The sequence below is a fragment of the Mastigoproctus giganteus genome, chromosome 14, assembly GCF_048544385.1.
Source record: "Mastigoproctus giganteus isolate SK-2022 chromosome 14, ASM4854438v1, whole genome shotgun sequence".
Lineage (NCBI taxonomy): Eukaryota > Metazoa > Arthropoda > Arachnida > Uropygi > Thelyphonidae > Mastigoproctus > Mastigoproctus giganteus.
Genome location: NC_143588.1, coordinates 70,564,379 through 70,588,411, shown reverse-complemented (window position 1 = coordinate 70,588,411; position 24,033 = coordinate 70,564,379). Strand labels below are relative to the sequence as shown.

The window sequence follows — 24,033 nt, the reverse complement described above, 5'->3', positions numbered from 1 at the left end:
TTCCATCATGTAGTATGATTGATGACTTTTGAGGTTATGATGAACGCCATGGCGAGATCCAATATTCCTTACATTTCGAGTGTACAGCTCTAAAACGGTGTTCGCAAACCGGCCGCTAGTTAGTACACTGGACCAAACCTATTGGTAATTCTCTAGGAGGCTTTCGGATCAGCTAGTGTATAATCTTGCTACCTCTACTCTGGCGCCTCTGTAGCCAGGTGGGAAGGAGCAGCAGTGCATAGCACACGCTTCTTGATTAGACCGGGGTTCGAACCCGTCACCACCAAATACGGAGGATGCGGAAAGGTCAGGGAATGACCACCGCATATCCCGGAGCAATATGGCCTTAGTTGCTAATGCTCCTAAAAAAAAAAAAAACCAAACCAACCTCTACTCTGCCAGATAGTGACTGGAGGGTGTCCGAGTAGTGTGTATGCTGGGAGCATTGTCGAGGCCACGTTACGTCAAGGATCTGGGTATATTCTTACCACATGTACGCCATATCCAAAAATTTCATTACTTCATACAGCATGTCCTACCCACTTTTTCTTACTATTGAATATACCATGAATTGTCAAACTAATAGAGCAAGCTTATCTGCGAAAAGATCTAAACCTCCCAAGGACTTCCTAATTCATTTCACAAATATACGTGGTCTCAATTCTAAACGCAACGATGTCCATTTCCACTTGCAGTCTGCCAAACCCCATGTACTTTTTCTGACAGAATCTCAGTTATCGGTTGATTCATCTACTGCTCATCTCAGATGCCCAAATTATTCGCTGTATGATTCCTTTCGCCTCAAAGGTGGTACTTGTGCATATGTCCTTTCTGATATTCCCTGTCAGAGACTTGGCAATTTGGAATCTCCCCTCTTTGATCTTCTCTGGCTTCAAATCTCTCTACCTCATTGTGTCAAATTCATCTGTTCTCTCTACAATTCTCCCAACTCCACTAATCACTTGGAGCTCTTTGACTTCTCTTTGCAACTTGACTTTCTGCAGTCCAACTTTCCTAACAGTGAGGTAATTTTCCTTGGTGATTTTAATGTTCACAACTCTAGCTGGCGTCCGTTTTCTAGTCACACTGACCCAGCAGGTCAAGATGCTGAGGCTTTTGCAATTACTAATGACCTTGCACAGATTGTTCATTTACCTACAAGAATACCGGACAATCCTAATCATACAGCCAATACGCTTGATCTTTTTCTCACAAACAACCCTTCTCAGTACACGGTTGAAGTGAGAGGCCTTTAGGCACTTCAGATCACAACTTGGTGATTGTCTCTTCTCCAATGGAACCTTTATCTCATGACTATTCCCAACCTCGTGTTGTTTGGCATTACAAGAAGGCAAAATGGGATGACCTGCGAGACTTCTTTTCCTTGGTCGGATTACTGTTTCAAAACTTCTGATGTCAATGTTTGCTCAGATCGTGTCAGTGAAATTATTCTTGCAGGAATGGAATCCTTTATCCCACACTCCACTTTAAAATCTCATCCTTTATCTAAACCTTGGTTTTCCAATAAATGTGCTAAGGCTGTCCAAGAGAAGAATGTTGCATATCGTAATTGGCTTGTTTCTAATTCGTCAGTTTCATTTTCTGCCTACACCAAAGCTCGCAACAATTGTAAAGCAGTTATTAATCAGTCCAAACTAGAGTTTGAACAGGCTAAGAGTAGAAAACTTGCTTCTTGCCCTAATGGTAGCCGAGCATTCTGGTCTCTTGCCAAAGCTATTGGCCGCAACTTTTGCCCATCTCTTCTCCCACCTCTGTCCAAACTAGATGGTTCTGTTGTCACTTCAGCCAAAGATAAAGCTGACCTGCTAGCATCCCATTTTTCTTCCAGCTCAGGTATTAATGATATTGGTAAAACACCTCCCACCATTCCCAACACACTCCATTCAATGCCTTCTGTGGTCTTCCGTCAAAAGAATATCAGAAGGATTTTGACGAATCTTGATGCTAAGAAAGCTCCAGGTCCCAATGGTATTTCTCCACTTGTTCTCAAAACCGGCGCCTCCGTAGCCAGGTGGGAAGGAGCAGCAGTGCGTAGCACATGCTTCTTGATTAGACCGGGGTTCGAGCCCGTCACCACCGGATGCGGAAAAGTCAGGGAATGACCACCGCATATCCCCGAGCAATATGGCCTTAGTTGCTAATGCTCCTAAAAACCAAATAACAACAACTGTTCTCAAAACCTGTGCTCCTGAACTTACTCCTATTCTTTGCCGCCTTTTTTCACTTTCTTATTCCAAAGGTATTTTTCCTTCTGCTTGGAAATTTGCTCATATCCAGCCAGTTCCTAAAAAGGGTGACAAATCCCTCCCATCCAATTATCGTCCCATTGCAATTACTTCTACTCTTTCTAAAGTAGTGGAGAAATCAATTAACCGCCAACTCTTAAACTACCTAGAAACCTTCCGTCTGATCAACGATCACCAGTATGGATTCCGTCAGTGTCGATCCACTGGTGATATTCTGGCTTATGTTACCCATTTATGGACTAATTCAATGGAAAGGTTCGGTAAAACACAAGTAGTTGCTCTTGACATCTCAAAGGCTTTTGATCGTGTTTGGCATAAAGGTCTTCTAAACAAGTTTCCATCTTATGGTTTGCCAACTGTTTTTAATAATTGGTTATCAAGTTTTCTCTCTGATCGCTCACTGAGGGTGATGGTAGATGGCTCTCTGTCTTCTAACTTCTCCACTAATGCCGTTGTCCCCCAAGGTTTAGTCCTTTCCCCCACTCTTTTCCTCTTCTATATATCAATGACCTTCTTCCATTGACTGGAAATCCTCTCCATAGTTTTGCTGATGATAGCACATTGCATTCAACTTTCCATTTTTAGAAACCTTGTCCTGCTCAATCAGCTTCAACTTCTCGAAAATCTGCTACCAATTCCTTAAATGCCAATCTTCATATAATTCTCCAGTGGGGCAAAGACAACTTAGTTGATTTCAACCCTTCTAAAACTCAGTCTTGTCTTATATCTCGCAAAAAGGATTCTTCTGCTCCTATGCTTACCTTTAGTGACACTCCGATTTCTAGGCAAAATGATATATCTCTTTTGGGGATTACCCTGACTTCTAATCTCTCTTGGCACAAGCACATTACAAATATTGCTCCTCTGCATCTAAATAACTTGGTTTTCTCTTTCGCTCTCGGCGTTACTTTTCTTCCAAACAGCTGCTCACTCTGCATAAATCGCAAATCCGCCCTGCCATGGAATATTGTTCCCACATCTGGGGTGGTGCCCCGAAAACCTCTCTCAGGCTTCTTGATTCCATTCAGAAGAGGGCAGTTAGGTTAATTAATGATTCATCTCTAACAGAGTCTCTTCACTCGCTTTGTCATAGACACACTGTTTCTGCTGCATGCCTCTTCTACAGATACTTCCATGGGCACTGTTCTTCTGAATTGGCTTCTATAATTCCTGCTCTGTCTTTCAAAACAGTCCGAACACGTGGTGCCACCAGCCAACATCCATTTACTGTCCAACTTAAAACCCACAGAACCAACTTTTCATCTTCCTCATTTATTCATTCAACTGCTGTTTTCTGGAGCAACCTTCTTTCATATGTATTTCCTGAAAATTACAATCTACAGAAGTTCAAGTCCAATGTCAACAAATATCTTCTTTCGACTTCTCAACCTCCAACCCAAGCACAGTACTAAGTACTGTAGGTTCTAATACCTCTCGTGTTTGGGGTTCACATAAAAAAAAAAACCAACTAAGAAATACTGTTCAAGATTTATACCTAAATGGATGTCAGATGAACTAATGAGGCTTGGGGCAGAGAGGAAAATGTGTGGTATGGATATAAATTATCAGGTAACACAGAAGCCTATGGCAGATATAAGCCAGTCTGTAATCAAGTCACAAAGGAGGTTATGCAAACGAAGGCTGATTATGAGAAATCCTTAGCAAAGGATGCAAAGAAAAACAGCAAATATTTCTTTACTTATGTAAACTCTAGAAGGAAGGGGATGAATCAGATTGGTCCACTTGATGTTGGTGGTTCGACTATTGACGATCCTGCTCAGATAGCTGACCAACTGAATGAGTATTTTGCATCTTTGTTCACAGGAGAAATTCTGTCCTCCTCTTCTTTACAGAATTCCTCACACATGAGGAATTCTGTAAGGAACAGGAGGACAGAAGTTTACTAAACTCTAATGGAGCTAAACGATTTTGTAATAACGGAGATCGAAGTGGAGGAGAAATTCTTGAAGTTAAACATAAAAAATACAACTGGGGTGGTTGGAATCCATCCAGCTATATTGAAGGAGGCAGCGAGGGAAGTTAGCAAACCCTCAGTCATAATTATGAGACATCTTTAGATTCAGAGAGGTCCCCGTGGGCTGGAGATGTGCAAATGTATCCACAGTTCACAAAGGGGTTCAAAGGGTGACACAAATAATTACAGACCTGTTAGTTTAACTTCTGTTCAGGTGAATATAATGGAGTGACTGGTAAAAGAAGCAATGCAGGATCACTTAGACAAGACTGCAGTAATAGCTCAGACACAGCATGGGTTTGTTAAGGGGAAGTATTGTCTGACCAATTTGATTGGATACTACGATTTGGTCACAAAGGAACTGGATGCAAAAAATAATTTTGATATCATATACTTGGATTTCAGGAAAACATTTGATACTGTTGCACATGGAAGACTGTTTTACAAATTGGAGCATTATGGCATTAAGGTCAAGTTGCTACAATGGATAAAGGGATGGTTGAGTGGGAGATGGCAGAAAGTGGTAATAAATGGACACTGCTCTACGTGGACTAATGTTATTAGTGGAGTCCTCCAGGGTTCGGTGCTGGGCCCATTGTTGTTTTGAATATTTATCAATGATATCGATGAAGGTATATCAGGCTTACTGTCCAAACTTTCAGATGATATAAAGGTTGGCAGGATTGTTAATGACAGTAAAGACAGTATGCTACTGCAACATTTAGGCAGATGGGCTGAGGAGTGGCAACTAAAGTTAACATTGACAAATGCAAAGTTCTGCATGTGAGTAGCAGTAACCCAAGCGAAATGTACCAACCATGTGGTACTACATTCAGGGTGGTGGATAATGAAAAAGACCTGGGGGCAATTGTGCAGTTAGATATGAAGTTCTCTGAGTAGTGCAGATGGGCTGCCGAAGCAGGTCATGGAGTCTTGTCAATGATATATAGGAATTTTGCTAGCAGAGATTTAGAGGTGATTATCCCCTTGAATAAGACAATGGTCAGGCCACACCTTGAGTACTGCGTACAGGTCTGGAGACCTCATTTTAGGAAGGATGTAGACTTTGCTAGAGCGAGTACAGAGAAGGGTTAACAGGATTGTTGAGAGGAAGAATGGTTTGCTCTTACCAAGAGAGGCTTAAGTTCTGCAAATTGCAGCATCTGGAGACTAAGCACCTGTGAGGTGATCTGATTGAGGTGTATAAAGCCTTGAATGGTTTAAGCAGGCATCAGTGTTGATGCGATACTTCTGCTTGCTCAGATTAAGAACGTGAGGGGGCGTAGATTCGAATTGAGGAAAGACAGTTGTAAAATAGATGTGCAGAATTTTGGCTTTAGCGAGCAGGTAGTTGATTGCTGGAACTGATTTCCATCTGTTGTTGTTGTGGAAGTTGATAACTTAAATAAATTTAAGGCTGAACTAGACAAACATTTGGAGTGAATGGATGGGTGAAATGGGAAGGTTTTTTTTTTTTTTTTTTTTTTTTTTTTTTTGGCTGATGCTATATAAGATTGCTTTCTTGCATCATATTCCTCAACTAATGCTAAATACCATCAGGACCTGGAGCTTTCTTAGCATCAAGATTGATCAAAATCCTTCTGAATTATTTTGATGGAAGACCACACGGGGCATCGAATGGAGGCTGCTGGGAATGGTAGGTTTACCAAGATCATCACTACATGAGTTGGAAGTAAAATAGGATGCTAGCAGGTCAGCTTAATCTTTGTCTATAGTGGCAATAGAACCATCTGATTTTGGTAGAGGTGGGAGGAGAGATGGGCAGAAGTTGTGGCCAATATCTTTTGTAAGAGAATGCTCAGCTACAATTTGGTCAAGATGCAAGTTTTCTACTGTTAGCCTGTTCACAGTCTAGTTTGGACTGATTAATAATTGCTTTACAAATGTTGTGAGCTTTCATGTAGGGCACGAAATGAACCTGGAGATTTGGCAGACTGTAATTGGAATTGGATATCATTGAAATTAGAACTGAGACCACGTATATTTGTGAAATGAACAAGGAAGTTTTTGGAAGGTCTAGATCTTTTCACAGATAAGTTTCTTCTATTAGTTTGACTATTCATGGTTTATTCAGAAGTAAGAAAAATGTGGCGAGGGCATGCTGTATGAAGTAATGAAATTTTTAGATACAATGTACACATGGTAAATGGTAAGAATATGCCCAACTCCTTGACATAATGTGGCCTCGACAGTCCTCCCCCCCCACCATATGGTTGTAGTTAGCTTTAAGTTCATACTTTTTAAGTTCCTGTAATCGAGAAATGGAAAAATTTTGCACACAAATTCTTGTTCTTTTTAGTCCTTTTAAAAATTGCTTTTGCACCAAAATAGGCCAAGATTTTCCTTCAATATTTGTCTGGATTTTTATTTTTGTGTCTACCTGTAATCCACTAAATATAATTTAGTGAAATTTCATAAATGCTTTCACTTAGCAAATTTATATGTTCTTGTGAATTACTCAGAAGTGATTCTTAAGGATCAGCAGCATCAGTAGAAGACAGAACAAGATTAGATCAAATGATCCAAAGCAGACAAATTGGGTATCGACAGTTGAAGTTATTGCACAAGTTGTTTGTTTGTTATTTAGAAGCATTAGCAACTAAGGCCATATTGCTCCGGGGATATGCGGTGGTCATTTCCGCACCCTTCATATTTGGTGGTCACGGGTCAAACCCCAATCTAATCAAGAAGCGTGTGGTATGCTGTTCCTGCCCACCTGGCTACAGAGGCACTGCACAAGTTGTAGTCAGTGTTCATCAGCTTGTATGTAAAATTTGTCAGGATGCTGGTACTAGTTTAGTGCACTGATTCCTGCAGAGTCAAAAATATCATCCCTACAGTCTGGTTTATTCAACTACTTTAGATAATATAGATAAACAAATGAAGTTTTACATATTGTGAATGAGCTTTAAAACTCTAGCATACTTTAATTACAGGATAACTTTTTTGGAGAATGTTTTGATTTCCTTGTGCCTACATTACAGAATATTATGACCACCTCCATTTCCTCCCTCTTATAAAGGTGATATTAGTTGATGTTATTTTCAGTTTCTGCTGAAAGTGATCATTTCATGGTTATAAAAATAAAAGCATACCCTAGTTATGATCTTTGATTAGTAATACTTATCAGTTATTGTAGTGTATTTTATTTAATATTATATATAGTGCAATCTTGATATAATGGGTATCGGAGACAACTTCAACACCCAAATTATATCTGTAAATAAAATGTATTTCATTTTTTTTTATAATAATACACATTACTGGACCTTACTTAAACAGTAAAACTATAAAATGGTCAATTTCTTATAGTCCATTTCAATTTTCCCATGCTTCCAAATATGGCATGTTTACAAGAAAACAAATTTACAGTATAGCACCACAAACAGGCAACATGGTACAGCACAGTCACATAATCAGAGCCTCCTAAATACATATGTAAAATCAGTGAGAACAATGTCACATAGTCAGGCTTCTATAGAATTTGGTTTCTATGATCCACAGTAACTATATCACACTTGATACTTTTTTTTTTTACTGTTTGCTGTACAGTGCTTCCCTCAGAGGGCTCCTCCCCATCTCTATCCCTCTATTGTGCTTCTCTGTAGAGGCTTGGGACATTATAGCCTTAGTTGCTAATGTGCCAATAAAATACAAATCAAATCAAATCTCTGTAGAGTGCTGAAGGGCAAAGATATTCTAGCATTATGCTGCATTTAATTATTTGTGTTTAATGCTATACTGAAGATAAATGAAGCTTATATCTGCAAAGCTAGTAATAAGAATAAAATATATTTGTATCAATATTTTGGTACTGAACAAATAAATTGTATGGTATGTTTATGTTACTGCTTGCAAAATAGAGGTGAATTGCACAGAATTGATGAAGGTATAGTTGTTTATAGAGTTGCAATGTAAAGCTATAGTTGAACTTTAAAAGAAAGAACCAAAGTGCATTGCAGAAAAATTTTTTTTTTTTTTTTCCTTTTTTTTTACAGATTATTTATTCCTGGGAATAGTTCTGTAAGTGAAACCCACATCATTAAAATTATTTTCCATAAGAAAATAACATTAGGTCTACGTTTTGTTTGGAATCAGACTAATGTACTTCTTTGAGTCATGAACAACACAAGATGGATTGTGTTACATGGAAGTCTGGAGACAACTTTGTCCAAACATCAGGTGGGTGAAAATATACTACTGCAATTAGGATCCTTCATATAGTGAGGGAGGGATGGCATATTCCTCTTTGCATCTAGGCACTCAGACAGCTCAATAGTCCTGAACAGAAATGTCTTCACATTGCAACATAATTATGGTTGTTGTTTTGTTTGGTTTTTAGGAGCATTAGCAGCTTAGGCCATATTACTCCGGGATATGTGGTGGTCATTCCCTGACCTTTCCGCATCATCCGTATTTGGTGGTGACGGGCTCGAACCCCGGTCTAATCAAGAAGCGTGTGCTACGCACTGCTGCTCCTTCCCACCTGGCTACGGAGGCGCCACACATAATTATGGAGAATGCTAACTGTGGCCAATAACAAACTTTAGCAACATACAAATTGCTCATCAGTTCATGCAACTTTGCATTATTCTGTTCAATTTTTGCTATTTTAAAAACAGTTTCTAGTTTAGAAAAGGATTTCACTGCTGTTTATAAAAATATCTATTGCTGAAAATATCACAGTAACACAGTAGCTGTTTCCCTCTCAGAAGTAGATGCTCACTTTTGTATGCATCTGCTTCTGAGAGGAAAGAGGTAATTGTTTATATGTAACTTAATTGTTCTCTAGCTGTGTCAGCAGACTGCTTTTCTAGTAGTAACTCTCTGGTCACTGACATAATTTGCCAGTCAGTCACTTTGATGCATGATTTTATTAATTGAAATTACTCCAGGACTGCTTGAGAATATCTTAACTTAATCTCGTGCAATTCAAGAACTATGAATCACTGCAAGGGCACAAGGCTAAATCCTATCTTAGAGGAAACTATCTTGAAACTGGATAAATGCTGGCAGTAAATCCACACATGTCCGTGCAACAACAGTGAGCAGCATCCTAAGTAGTTGAATGTTTAATATCATGCACGCATCACTGTATGCACAACTCTATATCTGTTAAATTTGTCTCTAATGTCTTTATCACTTTAGAATTTTGCTGAAGAAGGGGTCCATTTAACCTTGAAAGCTACATGTCATTTATCGTTTATTATTAAAACTTTACTGGATCATACAGAATTTGTCTATTTATCTTAACTTAACCTAATATTACACTAACATGTAACTTGCAAATCGTAAATGAATTCGGCAAATTTTCAATCCCTACACTAATACTGACAAAACAGATATTTGGGTAGATTCAGAAAATGAAAGAAAAAAAAAAAAAAAACATTATGTTTTAACAGTGAACAAAACTGCACAGACATCATTTGGGCTATACTACGAATAAGATGGAAAAATCAGTGCATTGAAAGGATGCAGTTTTTTTAATCATATTAGGCTATGTCATTGTTTCCTGGCATATTTGAATGAAGCCTTTCACATGTTTCATTATAATGAATCCTTTATCACAAAAAAAATCAGTGAACTTCTTCTTTATAGACACTTTAGTCTTTCATGAAATATGGAATTAGTAATGCCCTTCATGGCACTGAAGATGACAAACACTGAAGACAGAAAGTTCAAACCACAACATTGGTAATGAATGACAAGTGTGACTATACAGAGTTTCTGAGAATCTGCGAGTAAATTCATACTAGACTAATATTTTGTTTAGTAAGCACTTGTGATTTTGTGTTTTGGATATATGCAAAAAAATAATTTTTCTAAAAATTGGCCTTCTGAAACCTGGGTGTGTCTTGTTTGTTTGTTTGTTATTTGGTTTTTAGGAGCATTAGCATCTAAGGCCATATTGCTCCGGGAATATGCAGTGGTCATTCCCTGACCTTTCCGCATCCTCCGTATTTGGTGGTGACGGGCTTGAACCCCGGTCTAATCAAGAAGCGTGTGCTATACACTGCTGCTCCTTCCCACCTAGCTACGGAGGCGCCAACAGGGTGTGTCTTATGATCCAATAAATACATTTTGTATATATACATACATATATTATTTAATTTTTTTTTCTTTTGTATTTATAGAAAGTCAGGGAGGGGTTTGGAATTGTGAATCTATAGTAGTTTGCCTCAGTAAGCCCTGTGTTTATAAATATTTACTCTAACTGAATATACTACAGAATAGAATAAATAGCAACTCAGTTGTTTCCAAACTTTATAATGGTGCTGTCCTTAGTTTAGTAACATTTCACTGCCTTCCCATTCTCTTTGAATAATTGAATTTGTTAACATGAATATTTGCTTGAACTCCTCTCTAGGGCATGTCCCACACTTTGGAAACCACTGAAGTAGCTGATTCTCCTCTGTTGTGAAATTAGTATTTGTCATAAACTACATTTTTTTATTACATTTAGCTTGGGGCGGGGGGTAACATGGCACATGTATATTTTATTTGAAATTGGTATAACAATTTGTAGTATATTAAGGTTTCATTTTATTACTCTTATTTTTATGAAGAAGTACTCTATATCAAATCTAGTTTAATTTCTTTCTTTCCTTTTTTTTTTTTTTTTTTTTTTTTTTTTTTTATAGATGATGGCAGACATAATGTTTCACAAAACTGATTTAGAGTCAGCCATGTTCCATTTTCAACAACTTTTAGACAGAAAGCCAGGTGATTAAACTGTCTTTTTTTTTTTTTTTTTTTTTTTATTCTTTTTTAAATATACTTGTAAATCCATTAACAATAGATTTACTTGTAAGCCTGTTTTCTATATCAGGGAATTCTGAAAAATTTCACCAGTAGATCATAGTATTCTTTCATGTTATAAATGGCAAAAAAAAAAAAATGCAGTACAACATTTTTTAAGTACAAATTGAGAAACTGTGTTACAACAACCATATACAAAATATGGTTATTGTAACATTTTATGCCTTATTAGGATTTGTGTGATATTGTACCTTTTCTTATATCTGATGGCTTTAAAGAAAGTCTGAAATCCACCCTTAGATTCAATGTTTTAGAAAAATTATAAGATGGTGTTTAGTTATGTATAACCCTGCAAAATTGTAAGACTGATCATGTGACAATAGTTTTATACTTTTTGACACCCATTTCTAATCTTGCTGAAAATTAGCGACCTTCAATATTATTTTTAAATTTCTGTGGTTTACTCTGGCTGGCACTAATTAAAGAGAAAATTGCCTGAGATCTATACTAAATATTAATAACTAATCTCATCTGTAAATAAAAACCTATCTTTCAATTTTACAGTAAAATGACACAACTTGTATACAAAATTTTCTTTGTGGGTTTGAATAGGTATCTATTAGGCATCTAAAGCCCAATTATTAGGCATCTGTTGGAATTTTCCACTTGGCTAAGTGATGGGTACCTATACTATAAGGGTAATGCTCATCCAACTGGCATTGCTCTCATTTGCATCCATACTTTATACAAGTATGCTAACCCTTCTTTTCACACTTCTTATGATCAAAAGCTTGTCACCAATTCTGCTTTTATATCATAAATTATTGAAAAGCCAATGATCATACTTTTTCATAAGTTCGTTATGATTTTCATCTTTTTTTTAAGTCTTCTACAAATATCCAGTTTTAAGGTAAACACACCACCTCTGTGTTTTTTATTAACTTTTTCTGGTCTTTTTTTTGGACACTCTAACAGATGAATAAGTACACTTGCTCAAGCAACTGATATTTTAATGTCAGCATCTGAGCAAAGAAGGATAGACTTCAGTACCTCTTATAGTCACTGTCAATGTAATGTAAACAGTAAATATATTTTTCAGCCTTCTAAAAATATTTTCTTCGGGCAATTTTTTAATATAAATTGTTGCCTTTGATAAATGTTCTTTTTATTTAATACATTTTTGTAATGTTTAATTATTTAATTCGTAGTCTCATTATTAGGCTGATTGGCAGTTGTCCTTTTTTTAATATATGATTATTAAAATGTAAAATGTGCCAGCTGCATTTTCAAGTGGATGGATGATGTATTATTATATTAAAATCATTGATATTTGTGCTGTGCAATCTGTTACGGTTAACTCACCCTATTTTCAATATTGCTTAAGTTTCACAGTGTCTACTCTCAGTTCTACAAATTGATCATGTCATACTTGTTTTTACAAACAAAGAAGTCTTTAGCTTTATATATTCTGTAGTGAAACCTGAAGTGATGTATATAATTTCAGTGTTAAATTTTGATAACCTTAGTTAAAAAGAGCAAAAGTCCACATACTCTGTAAGCTTGTAAATTAAAAGAGAATTTTAATTTAGATTAGAAGTATAGTTAAAATTTGAAGTGGATGAACGTTAATTAGTGATGTTAGATATTAGCCTAGCTTTATTGTAGTCTAACTCATTTCCATTTAGCAGTAATCATAAAATTGCAAACACCTGTTTTAGAACAGTTTTCTTTCAGTGTACAGTTAAAATTTTATTTAGTATGTAGAACAATTTTTTCTTAATTATTATTGCAGACTACTACAGAGCATTAGCAAGGTTTATTGAATCTGTTAGACGTTTGGGTAAGCTCAGTGAGGTTCCTCAGTATCTCCAAAAAGCTGAAGAATATTCATCTAGATCTGTATTAGAACCTGGCTTCAATTATTGCAAAGGACTTTATGAGTGGTATAGAATTGAATTTTAATTAATATTTTATATTTGGAGGAGTGAATCAGAAAACAGAGAGAAGGGGATTGATTTTTTTAAATAGATTCTCTTAAGTGAACTGTCATCTTGAAATACAAGTATATATATTAAAAATGAAATAGTGCAGATTTAAAACTGGATATAAAAGTTAAGGTATGTTATATTCTTCACATATGGAATGTCGAAAAAAAAAAACATTCCATGTTGGCAGAATATAACAAAATGATGTTTTGGTATTTATTTTGTGCATTATATGCTATTCCTCTTACTCACCTTGTGTTCCAGTTAATTAATCTTGACTAATTAAATGTATATAATTAACAAACTCTGCATGATCAAATTTAAAAGTAAAGCCTATAATCTAATACAGTAAGCTCTTGCTTGTAGTACTATTTCATTTTTAAAATTTTTCTTCTGACCCCCATGGTCAATCCAAAGTGTCATGCAATTTTTAAATATCTATAGCATTCCTGTTTAAAATGGTTTTTTGCTTATATCACATTTTTAAAGGTCCCAAGATGAAATAAATGCACATATAGCCTTCCTTCCTATTTATTTTAGTTTTGAGAAAGGATGATAGAAACTAAAGTCAAGGAATCATTTCTGGTACAAGTAGCATTGTTTATTTCATACAGTATTTAACTCAAAGCTTTAAAGATAGAACTGCTACCCTTTACAACTGTCTAGTCATTTATTTTTGCATTCCCACATTCACTTTAGCTTTTTTGTTTTTTAAATTGAACATTATTCATCTACTTCCCTTCCTGGTGCGGCAATCAGTATCTTTTTGTGTGTGCATTCATTCAACATTAGCATCAGTAAGAAATGTTCGGAAGTCATTTTCAAAATTGACAAAAAAATTGCTAATTAACTCATAAACTATAGCATTATTATATTAATATTACAATTGTCATGTTTATAATACTCCAGATGTGTTTAATTTAATTTAATAAAATCTTTTAATTTCATTCTTTAATTACATGCAGAAAAAAGGTTAAAGGTGCTTTAAAAAAAGCAAGCATAAGTAGTGTGCAGGCTTTCAAATTACATAACAACTATTGTTTCATATACACTGTTAAACAAAAAAACAACTTAAAAATCAATTTTTTCTACTAAAAGTTGATGAAATATGAAAACTAACCCCAAAAAATGAAGTCCTCATAGTGCTGTTTAGTATCTTTTAGTGTCTAGCACTTTGGATGTAAACGCTATAATGGAAGTTTACTGTATATACTTTTCCAAACTAATAAACAATTACATTTGGAACTGAATCACTCAAAGAAATGTTTAATTATTATTTTTGATGATAATTAAATTCTGTTTCACTAAACATCTGTATAGTAATACAAGTTATATGACTGCTGAGTTATTGTTCTCTCTGTCTCTTGTATGGCCGATTGGTTTATTTTTGTGTTTATTATTTATTGGTGTAGTATTTCAAAATTAAATATTTTGTATATATTTAATGTTCAAGCGTGCGTGTGCACACACACACTCTCTCTCTCTCTTAGTTGATAACCCAATTACAAAAAAATTGAGTTTGGGTAGGAAACGTTGATGGCAAGTGAAGCAGCACTGTTTTGCATTGTATCAGCAAGGGAATTTGTTTAACCTGCTCAACAATTTGTGGAATAGTAGAAGGAGAGATTTTAAGAACTGAGCTGTGCAACTTGGCCAGGCTATTAACAGAAACATAGAGCTCACTCTTCCCCCTCTTTCTCATGAGGTCAGCTGTAAAGATTTTTGACCTGACTGATTAGAAATAGAAATATCCACAGCAGACCTCAAGTTCCCTAACACCACCACAACACAGAATACAAATTGCAGCTCACTATGCTCATAGTTGCTTCTCTGCCATGATGCCACATGAGTTGGTGCTCAGTGTTCATCAGTCTGAAAGGATCACAACCATAAAGCAGTGTAACCACAACAGTGTAACATTGGGCATCTTCAGACTCCTGCACAGTACATTTTCCCTACCAATCAATCATGAGCCCAGCCCCAGCTATCGTCTTGAACTACAACTTGAAGAGAGCACTTTGGATGTAATAAGTCTGATCTAAGTGAATTGTAGCCCCAGGTGTGAAAGAGAAACTATATAAGCTTTTATTTTCTTAATTTCTTTGTTATAAGCTGCAAGAGGAAGATGTGAAACATTATACCAAAACATGTGGGCTTTGTTATTTATGACCAGTAGTTGTACAAATTTATTCATATTTTTAAAAATCCTTTATCAAAAGTTATTAAAAGCCCAGTTAAGCAGTTAGTTATTTCAAAAATTTTTTGTTACTTTCCATTCTGCGGCACCTCCATAGCCAGGTGGGCAGGAGCAGCAGTGCATAGCACATGCTTCTTGATTAGACCGGGGTTCGAGCCCATGACCACCAAATATGGAGGATGCGGAAAGGTCAGGGAATGACCACTGTATATCCCCGGAGAAATATGGCTTTAGTTGCTAATGCTCCTAAAAACCAAATAACAAATAACTTTCCATTCTGAGAAGTGTTTTTTTTTTTTTTTTTTTTTTTTTTTTATAACTAACACCTACATGTTTAACATGCCTTTCAAATTCAAACACATCCATCAGAAATAATTAACAACATTTTACTATGTGTTTCATATTTTCAAAGGTACACAAGCAACACTAGTGGTGCCATGAAATGTTTTAATAAGGCCAGACATGATCCAGAATGGGGACAGATTGCTACCTATCACATGATTGAGATCTGTGTTAATCCTGATAATGAAACCTTAGGAGGTGAAGTATTTGATTCAACAGGAACAGAAGAATTGTAAGTGTTCATTTAAGTTTTGAGAGTAAACATATTCTTTTTATAAGTTGTGTTTTAGATTAACCATGTGTTTTAATTTAGTGACTGTTTAACCCACTTTCTGGTTTTTTTCAAATTCAAATCCATCGGCAGGTGCTAGTATATTTTATTCACCAATCAGTTTTTATTTGGGAGGGACAGAAATAATTTAAACTTTAAAATTTTGTTCTTAATACTTACATATTGATTATTAAAATCAAAAACATCATTAGTAACAACAGTCTTGTTATCCAAAAAAAAAAAAAAAATCCAACTACCTTATGATCAGATCTCAGGGTAGCAAGTTAAAAAAAAAAAAATCCAAACATAGGAAAGGGTATTTTTTGTTGAACATGGTGTCATAAAGAATTTTTTCTACAGCCATACTTTTCCAATAAAAAATAATTAATACTGCAGATTGGAAGTGAATACCATTCCGTAGAAATACTAAAATTCACACTGATGTAATTCTAATAGATATTGTAAATATTTCTGTTTTTTGGTACAGAGTACACCAAGGTAACAGGTAATGGATCAATTGTTTTGATTTGCCCATTGAAATTAAAGATAACCCAAATAATCACTTTTCTTAACTACAATATATGAATAAAACATGAATATGTAGATGCATACTTCATGAAAGTATACCTTCTCATAAAATGTATTTTTCAAAATTCATGTATGAGCTTATGAAGATGGAACTCACTACACACATCTACTACCAACTTTTTAACTGACCATTATTTAATGGTCAGTTTCATAAACTGAAAAGCAGAAACTTGTTCTTCATGATAATATAATGGGTTTGCCACTTGTTTGGAAGCTGCCTAGGGTTAAATTTTGTTATAGACTGGAGGAATCCTCAAAGGCCTAATCATTCAGTGCAGTAATTAACTAGTCTCAGACAGGAGGAGTAGAACCCACCACCATGAGCTATTCCAGCTTTTTTTTTTTTCAGCCTTCACACATGTAGATTGGCCTGTGAAGACACATTTTTACAGGGATATTCATGTGTTGTTATGGCGGATCCCAGGGTTCCCCCCATAAGCCGCTATTGTACTTTTTGTGTTGAAGCTTATGCCAAAACCGGCCATTTGTATGTAGTGTGTTGGACGTGTAAGTGTTATGATGTGTTCTGTTGTTATGTTATCAGCCGGTGCCTGGCTCTTAGCAGGTAAGAAGCAGTAACACCTGGTCACTACGTCCCACCCCCCATCCCCACCATGTGGAGGCGGCCAGGATCAACTATCTCCTACTGGGCAAGCCCAGGGCATAACACCTGAGAGTGCCTGAAAAAAAAATGAAGTGTAAAAGGAGGAATACAGAGGGAGAAGTTTGGGATCTGGGGAGGTAAATGGATAGAATAGAGGAGAATCAACAGAGGGACTCTCCAATAATTAGAAGTGAGAAAAAGTAAAGCAAGAATAAAGTAGGGAGAAGTGGACTAACACACATTTGTACAGAAATTATGTGATCAACCATAAGAACTAATGCACTCTGATTAAATTAATCAGTTTGCCAAAATTTCCCAAACAACAACAGCTACAGCTGAAGACATAAACCACCACTACTTACACCCTAAGTGGAACAAATACATTCACATGGTGTCTCTGAGACACCTTTTTGTTTTAATTTTGTTTTCTGAGCAATGCAGATAAGCTGCCAGAGCAGGTCATGGGGTTTTGTCAATGATGTACAGGAATTTTGCTAGCAGGGAAAAGGAGGTGATTATCCCTTTGTATAAGGCAATGGTCAGGCCGCACCTTGAGTACAGTGTACAGGTCTGGAGGCCTCATTTTAGGAAGGTTGTAGATTTGCTTGAGTGTGTACAGAGAAGGGCAACAAGATTGGTGAGGGGAACGAAGGGGTCCTCTTACCAGGAGAGGCTTAAGTTCTGAAAATTGCAGTGGCTGGAGACTAGGCACCTGTGAGTGATCTGATTGAGATGTATAAGGCCTTGAATGGGTTGAGCACGTTGAATTCTGATGGGATTCTTCCGCTTGCTCAGATTATGAACCTAAGGGGCCATAAATTCAAATTGAGGAAAGACAGCTATAGAATAGATGTGTGGAAATTTGCCTTTAGCCAGTGGGTGGTTACTTGCTGCAACAAACTTCCATCTGTCGTGGAAGTTGATAGCTTAAATAAATTCAAGGAGGAACTGGACAAACTGTTAGAGGAAATGGTTGTGTGAATATTTTTTTTTTTTTTTTTTATACGCTTGCTTTTTTGCATCACATGCCTCTATTACTATTATTATTTGTAAACCTTTTAATTCTGAATTATGATTTTGTAAATTCAGTTACAAAATATCAAACAAAAATAAACAAGAGGAACCGATTATAGTAATACAGAATGTCTTTATCATATTCCTTACAATTTTCAAGGTTGCTCATCCCCTGAATTGAAACATGTGCTAATGGGAGAAATAGCATAAAGACTTAATTTTCGGTAAAAAGTAAAGTGCAGCCATTATCAACCCACTGCAGGGTGGTAGCCTCCTCAACAATTCATGCTGAGGGAAATGGACCATAATCTGCCACGCTGTTCCAGTGCGGGTTGGCAGATCGACCGTATTCAGCAGTCAGGGGCTTTAACCCCGGTCTAATTCAAAGAGCGTGTGCTACTGCACTCCCGCTCCTGCCCACTCGGCTACGGAGGCCCTCACCTCAATTGATCTGCTTTGTTATATGATGTAAAAGTGGTTATATGGTGTAAAAATTAGGTTTAAAACTAATTAAGAAATTTGGTTAAAATTAATAAATAGAGATGGAAACATTAAAAGTAACCCGGGAAGAAAGAAGTGCACATCTTATTCCTGGTTGTCTTGTATAAAATATTAAAGTGAAGGTTAAATGCTGTTTGGCCATATTTAACCTTCACTTTAATATTTTATACAAGACAACCAGGAATAAGATGTGCACTTCTTCTTCTCGGGTTACTTTTAATCACAGATCTTTTAATGTTTCCATCTCTATTTATTAATTTTAACCAAATTTCTTAATTAGTTTTAATCCTATTCCACTTTTACATCATATAACAAAGTAGATCAATTGAGGTGAGTACTGAAAATTAAGCTTTTGCGCTATTTCTCCCATTAGACTAATTCTTATATGGTACTTTAAGAGATTTTATTAGTTACCTAAAACATGTGCTCATGTGATGCTTGCCAGACACCATATAAATATCTTGTGTTGTTTTTGTCATCTGTTTACATTTAGTTCCCACAAAGTTGGTGAAACCAAAGTTGTACGTTAAGATTAGACAGCCGTCACTGGTGTCTCACAGGCACCATGTGAGTATGGAAGTCAAGCACAAGAAACATAGATGCTATTACTCGTCTGGCATCCATTAAATGCTAACAGAAATTTATTTCTTTTAATTTGTAGTATATCAAAATGAAAATAAAAAATAGTGTATAATCATTTAGAGAATATATTAGTGGGGAAAGGGACATTGGAAGATTTGATTTTATTTCCAAATATATATATATATTAAAAAATATATATTTTTAAAGTGGATTTTATAAGAAGCCATGTAAGAAGCATAAGGTAAGTATTTTATGCCCAAAATAAACATGAAATTGTTTGCTGACTAGGCAGATGTTAAAACACTAATTAAATAAATAACTGTGTAAAAACTAATTTGGATTTGTGAGATATAGGATGAAGCAAGAAAAGTTTTTAATCCAGTACTATGTAGATAAACATACATGCCCTTACACATCACATTTGGGATGTTATCTTTTTCAAAATCATAATGTGCTTTTCATAATTTTTTTTGGCCAAGTTCCATGTGGCTAATGAATTTATTTCTGATTTCCCAGAAAAAAAATTTCATTTGTGATTAATATTCCAGTTAAATAAATCAAATACTGATACAAAGGAATATGCATACTGATTAAAATACAAGATGATTAAAACACTGATACATGTTATATTAATAAAAAGGCCAGCTTTTAGAAACTGGAATCCAGAAAACCTTTTAATTCTGATGTTCTTCCAGCCAGAACTCATGAAACTAGCATTGAAAAATGTTGATTCTAAATTAATACATATTATATAATGCGACATGTAAATTTTGAACATCATTTTGAAGTTAAGTTATTTATCACCTGTCATGAAGGGTTTTGTATTATGCCTATTATAATTTTTCCGTGTAGTATGATAAATGAGTTCTCTATGGCATGTATAATGGTTTCACCACAAGTCAGCCATTTGGGGAATTTGGGCTTCAGTTCTGTTAATGACTAGAGAAATTTTTAAAGAACTCTTCAATGAAGGCTGTATTTAGCCAATCTCAGGTCCATCCGTCCCCTCATTGTATTTGCATTCCACTAATTTATTATTATTATGGGGAAAAAAGAAAGTCCTACCAGTATAAAGATTGTTTATTAACATGTGGGTTGCACTTACAGGATCAATTCACAACCTGAAAACAGTAAAAAAAGGTTTATATAAACATTTGTCAGATTGTAAACAGTTATGGGAGAGCTATGACTGTTTGAATTTTAAAAATGGCAATAGAGTTTTCAATTGTAAAAAATAATAAGAAAAAACTAACACCTATCTAGTAAAGTGTTTATTCATACTAAGTATATGTTTGCTCATTCGTATTACTTTTATTGTTTTTTACCATCAAAAATGCCATAGCCATTTTTTTAAATTCAGACAGCCATAGTTCTGTAACTGTTCAGAATCAGATGCATGTTTGTCCTGTTTCACTGTTTTCAGGGTCTGAATCGATCCTGCAAGTACAGCCCACATGCTATGAAATACCCTGTTGTGTGTGTGTGTGTAATGCCCAAAAAAGCTGGAATGATTAATTAATATTACTTACAGAAAGAAACGTTGAATCAAAGGATACCAGAAAAATTTTCATTAAAATAAATCCAACATGAACATGTAAGTTACCTGTGAAAAATTGCTGTTACTTTAAAGTAGTAGCAGTACTTACTTTTTCATAGAAATGATTCCATATTCTGCATTTTAAAATAAAAATAGGTTCTAATGTTTTATATGATGTGAATTATTTGAATTGCATTCTGTTTCAATCTTGAAAATAATACTTATTTGTTACCTGGTGGGGTGGTGTTATTTGCATTTGAAGTAATTCAGTGGTAACCTCACTTATCACAACCATCTCAAAAAAAAAAAAAAAAAAAAAGATTGGTTTAATGGGATTTACATGGTGAAGAACACTTTTTGAATGAAAAATAAATACTTCTTCTCCATGTGTTAAATGAAAGAATGTACTTATTATTAATTTTTTTTATTCTGAAATAGCTATCTGACACATGGTGAATTTACAGAGAATGTTTTCTGCTCACACTGTTAAGCATATATATATAGATATATACATTCAGTGGACAACACAGTTCTCAGATTTCCCATATTTATTTTTTATATCAAGTTAACTGTGTTAGGTATAACTTTCTATAGTAATTAAAGGATGCCATAGCAACCCAGTCAGTTCTTAGTGAATTTGTACACTACACTACCAAAACTATTCAGACACTTCTCTTGTTTGTACTGAGAGTTTTCAGTACAAACAAGATGTACACAAAACAGGAGCCGGTGTAAAATGAATTCCAACAAGGATCTTGTTGAGTTTCAAAGGGGTTTAATCATTAGCTCCCATATTCAGCAATTTGTAATTGCACATGACAGCCACATATTTTAAGCTTGCAAAATCATGTATAGCAGTGTATGTACCAAAAAGATATAGGATTGGGGCAATAAAGATGTGCAGAAATGGATGAGTAAGCAAAAAAAAAAACAAACAAACTGATGGATAGGAATTTCTGATCCCTGAAGAAAGCAGCAGAATGAATCAAATAACTTCTTTGGAAATGTTATGTTGGAGCTCTAGATGTTCACAGGAGTGTCATAAGCTTGTTTACAGTCCATAGGGAGCTGCACAATATAGGTTTTCATGTTACAGCTACTGCTGTTCACAAGCCCAAATCACACTAGTGAACAGATACCTAATGATGTATAAAATACAACTTTTATACCATGTGACATTTCTATTGATATCAAAGTGTTTTATTTGGGATATCATTTGATTGCATTACATTTTATTCATACCATGATTTACAACAGATACCATTTGCAGTGGTGTCCATTGTTCATTCTTTCTTAGACCATGAAATAGTGGAAAAGGACTTATGGAGTAGTGAGTTATGTTACAGTCTTCAGATTAGACAGTTAAGTGTGGGTGTGGAGAATACCTGGGGATGCCATTTACTGCAGAGCATTATGCCCATAATGAACTTCAAAGGGAAGGTCCGTGGTGTAGGGACCACCATTTTATTGTTTTTCATTCAGTTTCTACTGCTTTTAAATGTATTAACAAGTAGTTCACAAGTTAAGTTTAAATATTTCAGGTTCAGTTGTAATTCTTAATTAGTAATATTGTCTAAACTTGTTTTGCCCTAAAGAAATAATAATTTGATTCCACTAAAATGTCCAAATGTCACTTCCCACAGGTAAATTCAACACAAATTTTAGTAAAATTAATATTCTTAATATTCAGTTGCTTGCTGAACTTTCACAAAATATGGCAATTGAATCACATAAAGTTTCCAGTTTGCACATAAAATGAGGCATCATGGGACTTAATCTGCAGTTAAAGAGAGACATTTAATTCTTACTTTCCAACTTTTGACCAACTGAGGACATCATGAAAGTCAGTTGTTTTTGACTCTTGATTTCTTTGTATTTTCAATTTTTATTTTTTAATAGTGATGAACTGCAAAAGTGTGCACTTTTCTAGAAAATTCAAAAGTTTCTTTTAATTTTTAAAGAAAGGGCTCTTACCAAGAAAGGCTTAAGTTCTGCAAATTGCAGTGTCTAGAGACTAGGCATCAGCAAGAACATCTAATTGAGGTGTATAAAGCCTTGAATGGTTTGAGCAAGCACATTACTAATGGAATTTTTCCTCTTTCTGAGATTACACATTTGAGGGGGCTTAAATTCAAATTGAGGAAAGAGTTGTAGAATAGACAGTGTGGTTGATTGCTGGAATAAACTTCCATCTGTCATTGTGGAAGTTGATAACTTAAATAAATTCAAGGAAGAACTGGACAAACTTGCAGCGAAATGGATGGGTGAAATGGGAAGTTTTTTATTTATTTATTTTTTTTTTTTTTTTGGCTGGTACTGTATAAGCTTGCTTTCTTGCATTATATGTCTCTACTAATGCTAATGCTAATTCTTCTTTCAACTTTATTTTGTCACTTTTCTGTATGAATCAAATTTTGCAGTAAAAGGAGGTAAGTCTCATTAAACGATATAAAAGCCACTGCTAAATTGTAACTAGATTTCATAATTGTTTCATTGTAACTAATTCAGTCTTAATTATTTAATGAAAATATTACAAAGAAATAAAAATACAGATTAAATTGATTTGACATGTTTTGCCTTGTCAAAAGCCACAAATCTGTGCTTTTCTTCCTGTACATAGACTAAATTATTTATTTGCTTTACAAAACAGTAAATTAAGAACAGAATAGAATAGAAATAAAAAGAAATATTTTATCTTAATTATTGATCCTTAATTTTAAAGAAAAATGAATTATCTTTTTTTTTTGTTAAAGAATGGAAATAGTTTTTAAATAAACAGTATGCGCTGAATATTCTGGTATTTAAATACGAGTTTTACTGTTTTAAAAGCAGTAAAAATATTCAAAACCATCATATCATAACACCATTATTAATGTGACATATTTAATTGTTTTATTAATACAGTAAACTGTAAAATTTGGCACTCTACAATCAATTGTTTAAGATTTGGCACATTTTACAAAAAAAATTAACATTTTAAAAACCAGAAATATTAAGAAAGCAGTACTTGCATCAACAGCTGCATTTGTCTTTAAGAATTCATGCAAAAAAGAGTGTCATTTCTTTCTTTATTAAGATGCTTGCAGGACTGTATCATGCTTTCATCTGTTTTTGGGATAGGTAATGCAATAATCTTAATTCTCACAACAGAACAAACTTGCCTTTGCAATGAATTGTCCTGGCATTGGCACTACTTTCAAACAGATGGCCTTTCCAAAACTGGCTTTTCCAATTTGGAAAGATGACCTTTCCAAATTGGCTGTTTCTTTAAAATATGAGACTGCTATGATTTCAGCCTGTTTCATGACTAACTTGTTTTTCATTAGATAACACATGGTCTCTAGTGAGAGTACACAGACAAAAAAGTTGTAAAGAATTGTTCAATGTGTG

General features: G+C 35.0%; 1 protein-coding gene across 2 annotated transcripts in view; it reads left to right on the top strand.

Moving 5' to 3' along the window:
* The window catches only part of LOC150075219 (tetratricopeptide repeat protein 21B-like), a 272,286-nt gene that overhangs the window by 175,629 nt on the left and 72,624 nt on the right, over window positions 1-24,033 (top strand). For both annotated transcript variants that reach the window (XM_090389257.1, XM_090389256.1), the window contains exons 27-29: window positions 10,905-10,986; window positions 12,815-12,965; window positions 15,617-15,778. In XM_090389257.1, the coding sequence (XP_090245383.1) occupies window positions 10,905-10,986; window positions 12,815-12,965; window positions 15,617-15,778 (395 nt within the window). The remainder of the gene's footprint in view (window positions 1-10,904; window positions 10,987-12,814; window positions 12,966-15,616; window positions 15,779-24,033) is intronic.